The sequence below is a fragment of the Primulina eburnea genome, chromosome 3 (assembly GCF_022965805.1).
Source record: "Primulina eburnea isolate SZY01 chromosome 3, ASM2296580v1, whole genome shotgun sequence".
NCBI classification, from domain to species: Eukaryota; Viridiplantae; Streptophyta; class Magnoliopsida; order Lamiales; family Gesneriaceae; genus Primulina; species Primulina eburnea.
The window spans coordinates 31,630,940-31,651,177 of NC_133103.1; the positions used below are offsets into that span (position 1 = coordinate 31,630,940).

The 20,238-nt window shown below is 39.7% G+C and overlaps 2 protein-coding genes across 2 annotated transcripts; one reads left to right on the forward strand and one right to left on the reverse strand.

Moving 5' to 3' along the window:
* Positions 1–3,658: 3,658 nt before the first annotated feature.
* LOC140827257 (uncharacterized) lies at positions 3,659–5,465 on the forward strand. The gene is made up of 3 exons (XM_073189894.1): positions 3,659–3,665; positions 4,113–4,540; positions 4,612–5,465. The coding sequence occupies exons 1-3, from the start codon at positions 3,659–3,661 to the stop codon at positions 5,047–5,049; spliced, it is 873 nt and encodes a 290-aa protein (XP_073045995.1). The 3' UTR covers positions 5,050–5,465.
* Positions 5,466–14,962: 9,497 nt separating this feature from the next.
* On the reverse strand, positions 14,963–16,532 carry LOC140827258 (uncharacterized). The gene is made up of 2 exons (XM_073189895.1): positions 16,134–16,532; positions 14,963–16,000 (listed from the first exon to the last, which is right to left on the reverse strand). Exons 1-2 carry the CDS (start codon positions 16,530–16,532, stop codon positions 14,963–14,965), a joined length of 1,437 nt encoding a protein of 478 aa, XP_073045996.1.
* Positions 16,533–20,238: the final 3,706 nt, after the last annotated feature.

The window sequence follows — 20,238 nt, forward strand, 5'->3', positions numbered from 1 at the left end:
CAAACTTCCTGCTACTAGTAAATCAATCCCTGATAGGCTCATCTTCAGTAATCAACTGAATATATGAGGAATTACTCCATTCCTTTCGATAATCATCGAATCTTATATAATACGGATATCAAGGAATTCAAAATCAAGAATCCTGACCGTATATCATTCATTCTTTGGCCATTTCAGGTCCAAATCTTACCATTTCCTGGCAAGACTCTATAATCGCTCGGTACTTTTTCGATATATCAATATCAATCATGCAGTCATCATCAGACAATACAAGTACAAGCTAGTCTAACTCAATCTCATTCTCAACTTACTGTAGTATATGATATATCATGAAATATCACTGATATCAAATTTCTTTCCCCAAAAAAATAAGGAATCAAGACTACAGTAAATACAGACTCAACAGGTACAATGTATATCAATGCAATTCAGTCAAAGATATTCGTAAAGAATGCATTAGTATATATCAATACATATGCAATCTAATCATAAAAGACCAGTACCTGTCACTGTATCATCAAGTGTGTCCTGGGTCTGTTTCTCGATCACCACCCCCAGATGATCCTGATCCCTGAAATCTTCGGGCACCTTTCTGTGGACAGACTCTCGCAAAGTGTCCTTGCTGTTTACAGAAGTTGCACCGACCAGTCACTCCATGGCATAGCTCCGGGGAATGTCTCCCACCGCAATTCCTGCAATAAACTCCAGTATAATTCGGACTAGAGCCATTGGAACTAGATGAACCGCTCCCAAACTTCTTGAATTGCTTCTTTTGAACTTTCAACATCTCTTTCTTTCCACCACTGCTACTGCCAATCTCGATTCTGGAAGGTAGTTGTTGTGGTACCGGTGTTGGAAGAACATATGAAGCTTTCTTTTGTCTCACTAGAACGGTTTCTGCTCTTCTGGCTCGATTCAGAGTATCAGTAAAATTACTCGGTTGTTTCACAGTTACCAAGGTGCGTATTTCTGGATTCAAGCCCTTGATAAACTGATCAGCTACAGCTGTATCATTTCTAGCCACTTGCGGGCCAAACTTTAACAAGGTGAAGAAATGGGCCAAATATTCATCAATCTTCAATGGACCCTGCCTCAAATTTGCAAATTCTGCACTTTTGTCCTCTCGATATGATAGAGGTACAAACCTTTGATAAAATTCTACTTTGAAGAGTTTCCACGTAATCGTGAAACCACGCTGTGCTATGGCTTCCCGGGTTATCAGCCACCAACTCCTAGCGACTTCCGTAGTTGATTCCCAACCAATTTAATTCTGCACTCATCTGTGAATCCCAGAAATTCAAACAGCATTTCAATCTCCTCCAGCCAAATCTCACAATCAGCTGGTGCCTCAACACCCCTCAAAATCGATGGTTGAAACGACTGAAACCTTATCATCTGTGTTTCCATCAGAGTTTCAGACACATCCATCTGATCATACGATGTACTACCCCCTTTCTGGAATCCTTCTAGGAGGAATATCTGATAATCACAGACGTTAGTAATAACAGGAGACAAATCCGTCTCAATCCCAATCCTGATCAGCTTACCTCTGATCAAGAATTGGTTCTGATCCAGTTTCAAATAATACATATTACCAAATCAACTCAGATAGTCAGGTAACATGTAGCTTAATATACAGTAAAAACATACTGAAATCTTATCATATACAATGTAATATTCAATCATATGCCATATAAATCCAGGCAGTAAAGCATAATATCATGCTAGCATACACAATGTAATTCCACATTATAATCAATCACATGCTAGCAATCACATGCAAGGAAAGAAAACTCATTCTACCCCGCTCACTCTCCTCTATCTCACTGCTAAGGAACCTATAGTTCAAGGACCTACAACTCTGATACCACCTGTTGTGGGGACCCGGACGCTAATTCATTCCTTAATCGTCTTTAGGAATAATTAATCAAATATAAAACAGGGTCTAAATTTTTAAATTTTTTTTTTCTTAAATTATACAGCGGGAACGTAATGTAATTAAATTCAAATTACATTTTAAACATAACATAAAATTATTGTATAATCTACAATAATCCAACTAGGTTCAATTACAAATCACTGCTGAATCCTAAGTTGCTTCAAAGCCCGGATCTCCACGCTATCTAGTCCAGCCTCGTACTCTTCTTGACCCTGATCCTATCCCACCTGTTGCCATGTACACATACAAACAAGACAACAGCCGGATAACTCCGGTGAGATATAAATATCCCAGTATAAATCATGTATACATGCCATCATATAAACAATATAAAAGCATATATCAAAAATCATATTATATATCAAAATCATGATATCAATCCATAACAAGAATAATCATATTCCATACATGTACCCTAATCCGGAACATAATTCAATATCCAGAATAAATTCTATTCTAAGCATGTACCAATATCAGGAACATCAAGGAACATGAACCATATTCAGGAACATAATCAACATCAATAAATATAAATCAATATAATCGTCACTCAGACTCGTGACTCCACGTTTTAGACTAGACTCAATCCTAGCCTAGGGATCCCGGTTTCCAGATGTGGTATTCCTATATCGACCAACAGTAATAGAAAAGACTCCAGTTCTATCCACGTCGATATAACCAACATCCAGTGTCCTGACCTAACCGTCATGGACTGTGGTCCTATCACCAATATCCTGTCCTGTGACAAAGTGCAATGGGCCAGTGACGAGTCCTCACTATCCGGCCCTTCTGTCACAAGATGAAATGTCTACGACTAAGCATATCCGCTTATGACTCAAGACATACATTGTCTATAAATCAATAGACCAAAAATATCAATCGTATTCAATTGCAAATAACAATGCAATAAAATAAAGTATGTGGTTTAGGGAAACTCGAGTCAAACCTCACTCAAGTTGTGCAATCCCAACTCAACATTAATTTATACCTTTATCTTCTCCTCAGAAGAAGAAGAAGAAGTCACGACTCTATCTCGGTCCATTCCCAATCTGGTAATAACAATACCGAACAGATATAATATCAATAACAACTCAATTCAGAACCTGTTCTGATCAATTCAAATTAAAACACATAATCTGATCAATGTCGAATCAAGACACCATCCAATTCATATCGACAATACTACGATATAATCGAAGTCATTACTGAATCTGATCAATATCAATTAACTGATGTTTCGACGGTATAACAATGCTGTCTCGATAACCCCGTCAATCAAAACAACACAGATATAATACCAGAACTCATAATTCATATCGATGCCAGTCATAATCTCAATAACAACACAGTTATGATATGAATTCTCTGTCAAATCGAATCCAAAAATCATAACAATTCCACAATCAGTCTGTTTCTCAATCTGACTTCGATTCTATGATGTCTAACATGACAAGAACATCATATATGAGTCCTATTCACTTCTGACAATAGTCTAATTTCAAAACATGTCAAAATGTAGCAAAACTTACGTCCAGTTATAGCCTACGTTGATAGGAACACGGTACTGAAGTCGGATTCAAAATCAAACGGGCGGATTTTGCATAATCTCAAGTAATATTCCACGGAGGAATTTCTCCAGAGTTCCCTCGATTCTTACTTTTTCTGATAATTGTCATTTACATGTATATATATATATATATATACACGTTCACGCATGCAATGGCAAGTGGCACCCTTACATTCTTCATGACTGGCGCATATGCGCGCCCAAGCGTCGCGCATATGCGCCGAACTCTCGGCCCGGCATTTTATCCCTTCGCGCATATGCGCCGTCACTCCCGCACATATGCGCCGAACCTTCTGTCCCTCACGCGCATGTGCGCCATTTCCGTCGCGCAAATGCGCGAGCTCTCTGGAGTTTTTCCTCGGCATTTCACCTACCTCGCGCATATGCGCGCCCTGTCCCGCGCATATGCGCGAGAGGTTTTGGACATTATGCACATGTGCGCGCTTACACGTCGCGCATGTGCCCGATGCACACCCTCGCACATATATTTCGTGTCTTGTCTCATCTTTCCTGGTCCGATCCGATCCGTCTGTAATTACCTTGATTAAATAATAAATCATTTCAGATAAATCTCAGATTACAGTAATTATACTCAAATCATTTCAGATTACGGTAATCACTTTCTCGGGCCTTACACTGAGCCTGCCCGTGGGTCGGGTTCTAACTCGCAAAAGAAAACTAACTATTCACCATCAAGCAAAACTTTGGAGATTAGGCCTGCAAATGGGGGAGGAGGAGAGGCAAAAAAACGAGCTCATGAAGGGGTGCAAAAGAAGGTTGATGATGAAATGCAAAAGAATCCTAATAGGATCCGTGCGGGCGATGAAGGAAAACCTTCCAAGACTTCCCGTGTTAAGCATATCTTTGTCGATGGGGTGAACCATAGGGAGAAATCTGACTCTTTCTGGGATTTAGATGATCCAGAGATTGGATGGAATAAAGGACGGAGCATTGTCGGAGATTATGACATGGTCCATCTAATGTCGCTGTCCACGGATTCATTTGCTCATTCCCTTGCCTGGAATTCGTGTCAGGTATTGTGCTTATTATGTTAGAATCCTGCATGTTTTGTCCGCTTTAAAATTGTTTATTATTATATTTGCAGGGTTTGTCGTTAGCTAGCGCTGTGCGAGTTCGGGAGGAAAGGCTGCGCAATTGTCAAGATAAGCTGCATGAGGAGGTTGCTCGATTGAGAGAAGAGAATGTTCGTCTTACTCAAGAGAGAGAAAAGATCAATGTGGAGCTTCTACATGTAGACAAGTTAAAAGATTTTACAATCCTCGAAGAGAAGTATTATACTGAGGTCAAGACTGGTGATCAATTCCTTGACTCCGAGGAGGGCAATAATCTTTTGAAAAGGACTGAGGAGAAAGGCGTTCAGAATTTCAAAGCATCGTCAGCATTAAGAGAGGAGGTACTTGATCGTGCTATGATCATTCATAATGAGGTAGTTCTTGACTGTCGAAACCAACTAAGGAAGAAACTCGTGCCTGAAGAGATAGTGATGATGATTGAGCCCAGTGTCTCGGAGGTGGGTGGATGATCCATGTTTGATGTCCCTTCGGACAATGCTGAGATAATTGAAGCCTTGGATCTCCTCCCTACTGAGGGGGAAGCATAACATTAAGTAGCATTTATTATTACTCCTTAGATTTGTTTACTTGCATTTGTTATTTATCGTAATGTCCTTTATCGTGCTTTCACATGGATTAGATATTCGTTTCATTTGAGCCATAAGGCCGCGGTACTTTCACATTTGAAGATTTCATATATAATTTCTTTCATATTGTGCTACGTGTAGTAGTTTTGTTTGTGATGACGTAATGCTTGTTTTCAAGTGTACTTGGGAGGGGATCAATCTTCCAAGATTTTTTCTCAAGGGGAAGTCCTAAACCCCCATTAAGGATGGTGAGGTATCCCGAGACTTGTTTCATCGTTGACCTTCTCTAGAGTCGTCATGTCAGCAATCCCATGAGGTTGGCCAAACCTCTTTCTTTCACTTTTTTTCTCTTTTGGGAGCCTTCGACGACTACATGGGAAGGTTATGATATAAGCATACGTACTCGGAGTATGACACCTGAAAAAATCCCTTGCTAACATTGGAGAATAATTGATAATCTTATTGAGTACTGTAATGATGGAGATACATGGGAAAAATGATGACACATGGAACAACCAAACATAAACTATTATTTTCTTTTTCAACTACGTCCCTCTATGCATAAAACTTCTTCAGATTCGCTACATTCCACGGCCGAGGTAGTACTTTCCCATTTTGGTGTTAGAGGCGATAAATACCCATCTTGATTATCTCTACCACCTTATAGGGACCCTCCCACTTTGGGTCAAGTTTTCCGACTAAATGCAAGACTTCAGGTTTTCTCATCACAAGGTCTCCTTCTTGGAAGGATCTTGGATTTACTCGGTCATTATAAACCCTAGCCATGCATGCCCTGTACCTTTTTGCCCGGACGGATGTTTCGTTTCGCAATTCGTCGATTAAATCCAAGGAGGCTCGAAGGGCCTGATCATTCTCAAGCTGCTTGTACTGTTTTACCCTCAATGAAGTTTCTCCTATCTCAGCGGGGGTTACAGCTTCAACACCGTAAGCTAGATTGAAAGGTGATTCCCCTGTCGATGTGCGCGGTGTAGTTCGGTACGCCCACAATGCGCTCGGCAATTCTTCCACCCAGCTTCCTTTAGCGTTGCCGAGACGGGTCTTCAGATGCTGAAAGATAGTTCAGTTATTTAACTCTGTTTGCCCATTGGCTTGTGGGTTGCCGACCGACGTAAATAGTTGTTTGATAGAGAGACTCAGACACCACTCCTTTAGTCTTGCTCAAGAGAACTGAGTGCCGTTGTCCGAGATCAGAGCTCGGGGAATCCCAAACCTACACACTATGTTTTTCCACAGAAAATGTAATGCCCAAAAATTGTAGAATTGATAAGACAAGATTATGAGATGTTGCATGGACAGAAAATTAGAGTTTTTGAGTACAAGAGAGACCGCACCCGCGCTTAGAACAGGAGTGCACCCGCGGTCATTAAAATGAAATTATGAAGGGAAGGCCGAAGCATCACCGCACCCGCGGTGCTAGAAGGACCGCACCCACGGTGCAGCTACAGTAGGGTGACCGCACCCGCGGTACGAACAAGACCGCACCCACGGTCATCGAATTTCAGAAAAAAGAAATTGGTGCCGAGAGCACTGCGCACCCGCGGTGCAAGCATGACCGTACCCGCGGTGCAACGTGCAGCTTGAAAAATAAGCCACGTTTCCTGGTGTTGCATGCAGTATATATATGTAAGAATTACACGTTTTTCCCTCAGAAAATTCAGAATAGGGTCGAAGATTTTGAGAGAAAAATCCTTACGCCTTTCTAGATTTGCGATTGTGCAAGATCAGGCCGTTAGAATTTTAATCCGAACGCAGTATCGTATTCCTCTTGCTACGGGCTACACAAGGACGTAAGTTTTATTACGTTTTAAGATATTTTGAAAATACGATGTTGTCATAACTGAATATGATTCCGATATGGTATTTCTACTACCGTAGGTATTGTAGAATCGAAGTCAGATTGACGAATAGACTGCTTATACAATTGTTATGATTTTCGAAAGATATGAATTGAGATGTAATACCAGATTTGTATTGTTCGTGATTCAAGAATAGAGAGATGATTATTATTATGTGTTCTGGATAGATTATTCAGTATATCTATGAAATCAGATCGAAGAATTTATACCGTATGTCTGTGTTATGAATTTCAGCATCTCTTGAGTTGAATGTGATAGATATTGATATGCTAGAATTAGAATGGCGATGATATGGTGTTGAGTATGAATTCTGGTATTATACATGTGATGTTCAGATTGACGGGGTTATTCAGATTGTATTGTTATGCCGTCGAACATCAGTTGATTTAGATTGATCAGACTTGATATTGATTGAGATTCATTGTTATATCGTTGACATTGATCAGATTGTATACCGATTTGAGTATTGATCAGAACAAGTCTGAATTGAGTTATATACTAATATTTTATTCATATGACTGTTATTGCCAGACGGGGTATGGACAGATTGGAATACCAAACTTCTTCTTCGTCAGACCAGGAAGACAAAGGTATAATTCATGTTTTGTTTGGGGAGATACATCTTAAATGAGATCTAATTTGAGTTTCCCAACCAAAATCACATACTAGAATGGTTATTTATATTATGATTTGTTTATAGAATTTGTATTCAAATCTTTTGAGATGTTTATGCTTTGTTTATAGATTGATATACATTGCATTTAAGATTGGAGAGTCTTGACAGAACAGTCAGACTTCTAGACGTTCGGTGATATCGCAGCTTAGGGGAAGATCACCTCTCCTGTTGTAGATGTCGATACAGATCAGACCGAATCTTGGAATAAGACGTACAGTCACCCCGATTGGGAGGGTAGGTGATATCCATTGACGTCTTATTCACACCGGGATCCCTAGAGTTAGAATCGAGTCGAGTCAAGACATGATTTGATTTGACTAGCATGTTTAGATAGATTGGTTCCTAGATCAGGGAATCCATTGTTATTACTTGCATGCTTATTTTATTGTGAGTTCAGAGAATTTGGTAACCATTGTCATTGCATGCTTATCTGATTTAGTTTCACAGACCATGGAACCTATTGTTATTGATTTTATGCATGATAGTATGCTTTATGATTTATATGGCGTTCATGCATGTTTATCATGTTTTATACTGGGATATTTATATCTCACCGGAGTATCCGGCTGTTGTCTTGTTTTGTATGTGTGCATGACAATAGGTGGGACAAGATCGGGGTCAAGAAGATGATGAGAGAAGACGAGTTTAGCGTGGTGATTCCGGACTTATTGTAGACTTGGTTTAATACTTGAAATTTAGTAGTTAAACATTAGATTAGTTTGAGTGAGTAATGTACATTATTGTACTTTTATACTGAGATGTATATTAGATTGATGCCATTACCTTCCGCACTTGTACTTTAAAAAGAAAAATTTTTAGACCCTGTTATATCTTAATTGATAATTAAATCCCAAAGATGATTAAGAAAATGATTAGCGTCCGGGTCCCCACAACAGGTGGTATCAGAGCGATAGATCCTTTAGACTGAGTTAGATTGAGATAGAAGAGAATGAGCGGGGTAGATGATTTTTCTTTCCTTGCATGTGATTGCTAGCATGTGATTTATTATCGCGTTGACTTACATGTGTGCTAGCATGAGACTATGTGTTACTGCTTTGAGATACATGTTTACCTGATTATTTGATTGAAATTGGTATTATGTATCACTGAATATGAATCATATTTGATTCTTGATCAGCAGTAAGATGATCAGAGAAAGATTAGAACAGATTTGTTGTATTGGGTTACTAATGCTTTTGGTAATCAGATATACCTCCCCGAAGAATTCCAGAAAGGGGTAGTACTTCGACTGAACAGACAGATATGTCCGAAACTCAGATGGAAACACAGTTGAAGAGGTTTCAGTCGTTTCAACCGCCGATTCTGAAGGGTACTGAGACGTCAGTAGATTGTGAGAATTGGCTTGAGGACACAGAAATGTTATTTGAAGTTCTTGATTTCACAGATGATTGTAGAATCAAGTTAATTGAGGACCAGTTGCAAGAGACTGCAAGAAGATGGTGGTTACTAACCAAAGGAGCCTTAGAACAGAGTCGTTCAGTGATTACGTGGAAAATTTTCAAGTTGGAATTCTATCAAAGATTCTTCCTCGTATCGTATAGAGAGGACAGAAGTGAAGAGTTTGCAAACCTGAGACAGGGTCAGATGAGTATTGATGAGTACTTGGCACAGTTTTTCACCTTGCTACGTTTTGCCCCTCTTGTGGCTAGAAATGATGATGCTATATCTAGTCAGTTCATTCAGGAATTGAATCCAGAGATACGTACATTGGTGAATGTGAAACGATCGATTAGTTTTGCTGATACATTGAATAGGGCCAAAAGAGCAGAAATAGTTCTGATGGGACAACAGGGATCATCGTATGATTTTCCAGCACCAAATCCACAGCAACTGTGTTCTAGAGTTGAGATTGGCAGCAGCCGTGGTAAAAATAAAGAACCATTGGAAATTCAAAAGAAACAGTTCAAGAAGTTAGGAAGTGGCTCGTCTAGCTCCAGTGGTTCCAGCCCGAGCTATACTGGGGTATATTGCAGGACTTGTGGAGGGAGACATTCCACAGAGCAATGCCAGGGAGTTACTGGTAGATGCAATATTTGTAAACAACCGTGACACTTTGCTAGAGTCTGTCCCCAAAAAGGTTCTCGAAGATTTTAGGGAACAGAATTGTCTGAGGACAACGACTGAGGAACAGACCCAGAACACATCACATGTACTATTTTTATGAATACATCGCATATGTATTGATATATACTAATGCATTCTTTATGATTATCTGTGACTGAGTTGCATGGAGATATACTGTATCTGTTGGGTTTGTTCGTACTGTAGTATTGATTTCCTTATTTGTTGGGAAAAATGTTGATATCAGAGATTTCTGTGAAATATTATATGTACTGCAGTAAGATAAGAATAAGATTGAGTTAGATTGTGATATACTGTGTTATCTGATTTTGATTGCATTACTGACATTGATATGGTGATCAAGTACCGAGATATTGTAGAATTATTTCAGAGATGGTAAGATTCAGACCGGATATGACTGACAAACGGAGATTCCCTGGTAAGGATTCTAGATTTAGAATTCCTTTGATATATTCATTGTCTATGACTCGATTATTACAGAAAGAAGCAGATAGCATCCTTATGTATTCAGTAGATGTACTGAAATCGAGCCTAGCATTGGCAGATTTGCCATTGATGTACGAGTTGGCTGATGTTTGCCCAGACAAGATTACGGGTTTACCTCATTTCAGAGAGATTGATTTCAGCCTTGATTTGATACCAGGTACTGTTTTGTGTTAGAATTCAGTACAGAAGGACATTGAATGTATAGAATGATACAGAGTGAATTGAAATAATTGAAAGATCAGTAGAAGAGTGTCGACTAGGAGTTACATCCGATTTAGTGTTTCTCTTTGGCATGTTTTAGTTTGTTCAGAGATATTCTGATGCTTTCATGCTCGTTGTATCTATGATATTTTGATATATTTGCAGCATCTGATTGATTGAATTGAACATCTGAAGAATTTATTGAATATTCTGAGAACTGTGATGATTGTATACAGAGATTGTTCAGATATGAATCCGATTGAAACAGATTGTATTCAGAGTATGTGATATCTGAAATTAGTATACCAATTGATTTTGACACAGTTCAGATTGTGATCAGTGGCTGAGAATGATATCGATGTCAGAAAGATCAGAAATATCAGAAATGTCAGAAATTTATTTTTCTCTGAGTTGGCAGATTATCTTATATGATGGTTGTTTTGTATCTGTTTGAGTATTGTTATTGTTCTAAAACAGTATTTGAGACAGCTTATATTGTTTCAGAGCATATTATATTTGCAGATGATATATAGCAGTTGATCTGAGCGACATGAAGATATGATTGATTAATTAGAATTGCCAGAAATTGCGGTTTTATGAGTTTACTAGATCAGTATAGATTAGCGCTATTTCAAATCTGATTTGATATTGCTATTGTTCTGAATCCGTGTTTGGTACAGATTATAGTGAACCGTTGAGAGTATATACAGTTCAAATCGAATCAGAGATGAATTCGAAAGATTGTAGCAGTTCAAAGATTTAACCAGAATGTTCAGAACTTAAATTCGATAATCAGAGTAGAGTATCGATTAGAGGGACAAATATGTGATTTGTACTGTATGAAAATGAGTATCTGGTGATGTCAAATGTTTCAGAATGGTACAGCAGAAATTGATATCGATAGTCAGAACCGAATACCAGGTAGGTATTTTTCTTTCATTTACATTATTAACTGATTTGTTTATATCAAATGGTTCGAACTTGAAATGACGGATAGTGTCAGAAACACACAGTAGTGAATTCAGTTTTCAGTTGGTAACTGTGAATGTATGATATTCGAACAGATAGTTGTGATATAGACAGCTTAAATCAGTTATGGCAGAAATTATGCTGAAATGTTGGCAGAATTTGTACTGAAATGTCTGAGTCGCCAATAAAAGAAGATAGAAAGATAGAGATCAGAAAATTTATTACAGAATGTGTATATTTCTGACTAGACATGGGGAGTATAATCCAATGAATTTCGTAATAAGACTATTTTAATACTTTCCAGATTGTGATATGATATGATTGTGATTGACATATTGTTCAATCTATATCTATTAGTTTGTACAAGATGACGTACAAACATAACCAGATGACAAAGATCGATGTCAGAGAAATGATCAGATTGACCGGAATGTAGAAATAGAGCATATCATATCGTGATTCTCGATTGATTTTGTACTTTTGGCAGAATGTATAGCATGATTTTTCACCTATCGTCTGTAGATCGACAGATAGTTGGAGTGAACTAGCCTGATACTGGAGGATATCCAGGAACTGTAGTGCTGGATGCTAGCACTAGTTGATATGATATATTGTCGCGGTGTGAATTATTCTGCGATAATTGAATTCAGATTATCAGATGGATAGTGGGATAGTTACAGATGATATACTGTACAGTGAGTACTGCAGATTTCCTTTGTATAAGAGTAATATCTCGGAGATACTTGAGATAGGGTCTGATACGGTCAGAGATATGACAAAGAAAATGTAGCTAAATTCAGAAGAGAGTGAAGATAGCTCAGATCAGATAGACTTAATATGCCAAAGTCGGACGATGACTGTTGGTATGTGAGGCCAAAGATTTCATATATCCTTGAAGGGGATAAACAGATTTGATAACAGCTGATGGTAATGATTTGCTATGAGCTGTAGATCGGCATATGCGGATGTTGTATAGCTAGTAATGCGAGATTGATTCTGTCAGAAGGATTTGGAGAAGTATTATAATATTATACTCAGTGAATTCTTATTCCAGACTGGAATCAGATATTTGAGTTTTGATTTAAACTCTATTATACATTTCTTCTAGTATATCTACATTGATTACTTACGAGTTCGAGGACGAACTCAGATATAAGAGGGGGAGAAATGTAATGCCCAAGAATTGTAGAATTGATAAGACAAGATTATGAGATGTTACATGGACAGAAAATTAGAGTTTTTGAGTACAAGAGAGACCGCACCCGCGCTTAGAACAGGAGTGCACCCGCGGTCATTAAAATGAAATTATGAAGGGAAGGCCGAAGCATCACCGCACTCGCGAGGCTAGAAGGACCGCACCCGCGGTGCAGCTACAGTAGGGTGACCGCACCCGCGGTACGAACAAGACCGCACCCACGGTCGTCGAATTTCAGAAAAATGAAATTGGTGCCGAGAGCACAGCGCACCCGCGGTGCAAGCATGACTGCACCCGCGGTGCAACGTGCAGCTTGAAAAATAAGCCACGTTTCCTGGTGTTGCATGCAGTATATATATGTAAGAATTACAAGTTTTTCCCTCAGAAAATTCAGAATAGGGTCGAAGATTTTGAGAGAAAAATCCTTACGCCTTTCTAGATTTGCGATTGTGCAAGATCAGGCCGTTAGAATTTTAATCCGAACGCAGTATCGTATTCCTCTTGCTATGGGCTACACAAGGACATAAGTTTTATTACGTTTTAAGATATTTTGAAAATACGATGTTGTCAGAAACGAATATGATTCCGATATGGTATTTCTACTACCGTAGGTATTGTAGAATCGAAGTCAGATTGACGAATAGACTGCTTATACAATTGTTATGATTTTCGAAAGATATGGATTGAGATGTAATACCAGATTTGTATTGTTCGTGATTCAAGAATAGAGAGATGATTATTATTATGTGTTCTGGATAGATTATTCAGTATATCTATGAAATCAGATCGAAGAATTTATACCGTATGTCTGTGTTATGAATTTCAGCATCTCTTGAGTTGAATGTGATAGATATTGATATGCTAGAATTAGAATGGCGATGATATGGTATTGAGTATGAATTCTGGTATTATACATGTGATGTTCAGATTGACGGGGTTATTCAGATTGTATTGTTATGCCATCGAAAATCAGTTGATTTAGATTGATCAGACTTGATATTGATTGAGATTCATTGTTATATCGTTGAAATTGATCAGATTGTATACCGATTTGAGTATTGATCAGAACAAGTCTGAATTGAGTTATATACTGATATTGTATTCATATGACTGTTATTGCCAGACGGGGTATGGACAGATTGGAATACCAAACTTCTTCTTCGTCAGACCAGGAAGACAAAGGTATAATTCATGTTTTGTTTGGGGAGATACAACTCAAATGAGATCTAATTTGAGTTTCCCAACCAAAATCACATACTAGAATGGTTATTTATATTATGATTTGTTTATAGAATTTGTATTCAAATCTTTTGAGATGTTTATGCTTTGTTTATAGATTGATATGCATTGCATTTAAGATAGGAGAGTCTTGACAGAACATTCAGACTTCTAGACGTTCGGTGATATCGCAGCTTAGGGGAAGATCACCTCTCCTATTGTAGATGTCGATACAGATCAGACCGAATCTAGGAATAAGACGTACAGTCACCCCGATTGGGAGGGTAGGTGACAGCCATTGACGTCTTATTCACACCGGGATCCGTAGAGTTAGAATCGAGTCGAGTCAAGACAGGATTTGATTTGACTAGCATGTTTAGATAGATTGGTTCCTAGATCAGGGAATCCATTGTTATTACTTGCATGCTTATTTTATTGTGAGTTTAGAGAATTTGGGAACCATTGTCATTGCATGCTTATCTGATTTAGTTTCACAGACCATGGAACCTATTGTTATTGATTTTATGCATGATAGTATGCTTTATGATTTATATGGCGTTCATGCATGTTTATCATGTTTTATACTGGGATATTTATATCTCACCGGAGTATCCGGCTGTTGTCTTGTTTTTTATATGTGCATGACAACATGTGGGACAAGATCGGGGTCAAGAAGATGATGAGAGAAGACGAGTTTAGCGTGGTGATTCCGGACTTATTGTAGACTTGGTTTAATACTTGAAATTTAGTAGTTAAACCTTAGATTAGTTTGAGTGAGTAATGTACATTATTGTACTTTTATACTGAGATGTATATTAGATTGATGCCATTACCTTCCGCACTTGTACTTTAAAAAGAAAAATTTTTATAACCTGTTATATTTTAATTGATAATTAAATCCCAAAGATGATTAAGAAAATGATTAGCGTCCGGGTCCCCACAGAAAACCTATGACGTCTTTCTCCGAAATTTTTGCCAATGGCTCTGCCTCGACCCACTTCGTGAAATAATATATGGCAACTATGAGAAATTTTCTCTACCCCTTGGCTGGGGGGAAAGGTCCTACAAGGTCTATTCCCCACTGGACAAAGGGTAGGGGGCTTTCAAGTGGTTATAACAATGTCGCGGGTTGGTGATGGAAATTGGCGTGATCTTGGCAAGATCGACACCGCTTATTCCCCACTGAGAGTAACATCTTTTATAAAGCTCTCCTTCTATAACTGTGAATCGTGCAGCTCTTATCCTTAGCTTATGTGCAGCGCCGGGATCTCGAGGGAGATCGTCACGCATTAAATAGTTAACAATCTCTTCTTTCCAGCTTGGTTCTTCTCCATCTACGCAAAAGATGTTGCAGCCGAGCTTCTCTGCCTCCTCTTTACTGATTGTCAAGAAAGTTATTGTTCTGTTGTCTATGTTAGTCCAGGAACTGGCTATCTTGGCCAGACGGTCTGCCACTTCATTATTTTCCCTGGGCACTTGTTTTTTCTCATAGCTCTCCAGTAGAGCGAGTAATTCGTTAACTTGGGTCACATATTGGTTCATTTTTTCCTCTTTCGCTTCGTAAGTTCCATTGAGTTGGTTCAAGACTAGCTGAGAATCACTGTGCACCACCAGACTTCTTGCTCCTGCCGACAGAGCCAACTTAATTCCTGCTACGAGTGCTTTATATTCGGCCTCATTATTTGACGTGGGGAGTTTACATTTGATGGAATACATCAATTTATAACCTTGAGGGCTTTCTAGCAAAACCCCGGATCCGCTCCCGTGCGAAGTTGAGGATCCATCGACATGGACCACCCAAGTCTTGATGGAGCATTCTGCCTCATTTGTGGTCATTTCAACAAGAAAATCTGCAAGAACTTGTGCTTTAATGGCTGGGCGAGGTTTAAACTCAAGTACGAATTCGCTCAGCTCAACGGCCCACTTAAACATTCGACCCGACGCCTCTGGAATAGATAGCGCTTGCTTTAGAGGGTGATTGGTGAGCACCACCACTTGGTGACATAGCAAATATGGGCGCAATTTTCTTCCGGCAACTACTAAGGTAAGCGCTAATTTCTCAATGTTGGTATATCGGAGCTCAGCTCCATGTAAGGTCCGACTTATATACTACACAGGTTTATGTTCTCTTTCTTCATTCACCACGAGCACAGTGCTAACTGCTTCAGGTGAGAATGCCAAATGAAGAATTAATGCGTCCCCAAATCGAGGTTTTGCCAGGAGTGGCAGTGTGGATAAATACTTCTTTAAGTCTTCGAATGCTTGCTAACATTCTTCCGTCCACTTGAATCCTTTTCCTTGCCTTAAAACTTTGAAGAATGGCAGGCCTTTTGTCTGCAGATCTAGAGATGAAACGGTTCAAAGGAGTCATCCTTCCAGTTAATTCTTGTACTCCCTTGACGCTCCGCGGGGTAGTCATGCTTAAGATTGCTTTTATCTTTTCGGTGTTTGCCTCTATTCCTCTTTGTGAAACCATGAATCCAAGGAACTTTCCACCACGTACACCAAAAGAACATTTTTCTGGATTTAGCTTCATGCGATACTTTCGTAATACTTCAAAGCATTCTTCCAGGTCCTCCACATGCTTGATTGCTCGGATACTTTTTGTGTAACGCTCAAGGTCCACGTAAACCACATGCATGCAATTATTAAATTATTTGTTGTTTTAATTAATTATTGTAATTGCATGAATTAATTATGTTGTGCATACTTGCATGTTTAAAATATATTTTTGTGAGGCCCGAGGCCGAAGAGGGCGGGGGGGTGATCGCCGGTGCCATCAGTTGCACGGACAATGAGCGGCTCCTGGCAGGCTTCTAGGTGGAGGGAACATGAATGTACCGAACCACACGGGAATGAGAGGGATTCCGAGACTGTTCAATGTAATAGACCGTACAGTTGAAGAGGCTTAAAATATTTGATTGGTGCTACTCATATCACGAAGGTGCATCTTCTTTTCGGTAGCTCATCACATAAGAACTTCAAAGTTAAGCGTGCTTGACTTGGGGCAATTTTGGGATGGTGGACCTCTTGGGAAGTTTCCCAAGGTGCGTGTGAGTGAGGACATAAGCACGCTGGAAAGACTCGTCTTGATACAGTGAGGACAGTCGTCGAATCTGAGGCGTTACAGTTGGTATCAGAGCAAAGGTCCTGTAAAGGGTTGTGCCACCATCGGTGTCGGGAAGCTCACTCGTCATGTGACACCCTGACCCGTAACGATAAAAATACAGCGGAATTTTAAAATTTTCTTTCAAATGGAAGGAGTTTCAAAATACATTTCATAAAATGTTTACAAAATAAATACATGATCATTCAAATGATATACAAAATGCAAAACAATCATTCCTATGATCATGTCCCAAATGATAACAAAAACATCATCCTTCCAATCTTCGTATGCATATGACCTCTGACCACAGTCAACGTCCTGGTCTGTCGCTCTTAACTGCATCACATGAAAATAACTGAAATGAGTATAAAAAAACTCAGCAAGTGGAACTCTACATAGCAATGATACATAGTATACTCTGTAAAACATGACTTGAAATCATAAATACCATCAACTCTGAAACATGAATACTGTAGCAATAACTGTAGCAATAACATAGCAATAGATAGCAATACGATGGTATTTCTCTTTTCTCTGGTTGGATTGATATCAACAGTATCTCTGACTGTAGTTGCAAATATCCCATCGATATAAATCGATAACTGTGAGGGATAAAAGCCTATGGTTGTTGATCAACTAATTGCATGCAATGCTCTGACTATGATTCAATCAATCCAATAAAACATTTGAATCCTCAATAGCATTTAAACAATCACTTTGGAAATTATATCTTTTCTCTTGTATTCCCTTTTTCAATAAATGAGACATACAATGCCTCCAATAGATAATCAATGGAATCAATACATAACAATGGATCAATTGAAGGGAATAACACTTTGAAACCTTTGAAATACAATACATATAACATCATGTGAGTAAAGGGATGAAATTCCACTTACAAACCAATAGAACACCTCCAAACTATACTCTTGGTACACCACCTACAACAATAATCCATAAATAATACCAAAATCAACTCTATATCCAAAAATACAAGTCAAATAATCCATTAAACCAACCAATACATCAACCTATAGCATCTCATTACCAAAAACCATGATAGAACTCAACCAAAAACTTACCTAAGCTTCCTCTCACCACGTAGAAGCTTGATCTCAACTCGGAAATCCTACTAGATCCAAGAATCAAAGGTAGGAAATGAATGAAATGGTAGAAAACCCTAAGAAAATGAGAGGAAATCGAGAATGGAGGAAAAGGAAAGGTAGAAATGAAGCCAACCACTCCAAAAAGCAACTAAATATCTCGCCCATACCTCCACCGCGGGTGCGCTGCCACAAGCACCGCGGGTGCGCTAAGCTCACGGCAATCCAAACAATTCCCTGAACTCGATGACCGCGGGTGCGGTCCTGCAATTACCGCGGGTGCGGTCTCACCGCGGGTGCGGTGCTTGCACTGCCTCGGGTGCGGTGATGCCACGGCCTCCCAAATCCAAAATCATGAACAGTAAACCGCGGGGGCACTCCTCTAAGAGCGCGGGTGCACTCTTGCTACGGCAATGAACAAAACCAATGCAACTAAAATCGATTCGAAACTCTGAAACAATCAACCAACAACAACTAACGCCTCAAGAACAATAATAACCAATAATACTATGGTCCAAAACACAACTCTAAACATCTAATCACATAACCCAAATAACAAACGAAACTTAAATCGTACCGTACACCGGGCTCGGCTATTACAATCTCCCCTCCTTAGAGGAATTTCGTCCGCGAAATTGACGTCACTGCACGAACAACTCAGGATACTTCTCTCTCATCTCATCCTCTGGTTCCCACGTAGCCTCTTTGATCAAATGGTTCCTCCAAAGGACTTTAACAATGCCGATCTCTTTGTTCCTCAAAACTCTAACTGTGCGATCCAGAATCTGAATCGGAATCTCTTGGTACGTCAAACTCGGCGTCAAGTCCAATGGTTCGTGGTGAAGAACATGGGAAGGATTCGTAACATACTTCCTGAGCATCGATACATGAAACACATTGTGAACTCTGTCAAGATCTGGCGGTAGGGCTAATCTGTAGGCTCTGTCACCAACTCTGTCCAAGATCTCAAAAGGGCCAATAAACCTCGGGCTCAACTTGCCCTTCTTGCCAAATCTCATCACACCCTTGAGAGGTGCTATCTTCAAGAACACGTGATCGCCAACCTCGAACTGCAACTGCCTACGCCGAACATCTGCATAGCTCTTCTGTCTCGACTGAGCAGTCTTCATTCTCTCACGGCTAACAGCAACAACATCGGCAGTCTGCTGGACCAACTCGGGACCCAACATCTTCCTCTCTCCAACCTCATCCCAATACAAAGGAGATCTGCACTTCCTGCCATAAAGTGCCTCATACGGTGCCATCCCAATCGTCGCCTGGTAGCTATTGTTGTACGTGAACTCCACAAGTGGCAATTTAGAATCCCAGCTACCAGAATAATCAATAGTACAAGCTCTGAGCATATCCTCAAGAATCTGAATGACTCTCTCTGACTGACCGTCGCTCTGAGGGTGATAAGCTGTACTGAACGCTAACCGTGATCCCATAGCTCTGTGCAGACTCTTCCAAAACTCGGAGGTAAATCTATGGTCACGATCAGACACGATCGACACAGGGACACCATGAAGTCTAACAATCTCTGCAATATAATCCTCGGCATACTGATTCATGGAGTACGTCGTCTTGACTGGGAGAAAGTGCGCTGACTTGGTCAACCGATCAACAATGACCCAAATGGAATTATAACCTTTCTGCACTCTGGGAAGACCAGTCACGAAATCCATCGTAATGTGCTCCCACTTCCACTGAGGAATCGGCAAAGATAGCAATGTCCCAGCAGGTCTCTGATGCTCAATCTTCACCTGCTGACAAGTAAGGCACTGAGAAATAAACAAAGCAGTATCTTTCTTCATACCTGGCCACCAGTAGAGTCGACGAAGATCCTGATACATCTTCGTACTGCCTGGATGAATCGAATATGGCGCGGTATGAGCCTCTGTCAGAATGTCTCGTCGAATATCATCGCCAATAGGAACACAAATACGGCCTCTGAAAGTCACCAAACCCTCACCATTCGAACCAAACTCTGAGTTACCCCTCTCTTCAGCTCTAGCTCTCAACTCTGACAACTGCAAATCAGTCGCCTGCTCTCTATGGATCCTGTCCGTCAAAGTAGTCCGAATGACCAACGCTGAAAGGCGAGCAATGGCTCCCAGAACTACCAAAGAAATATC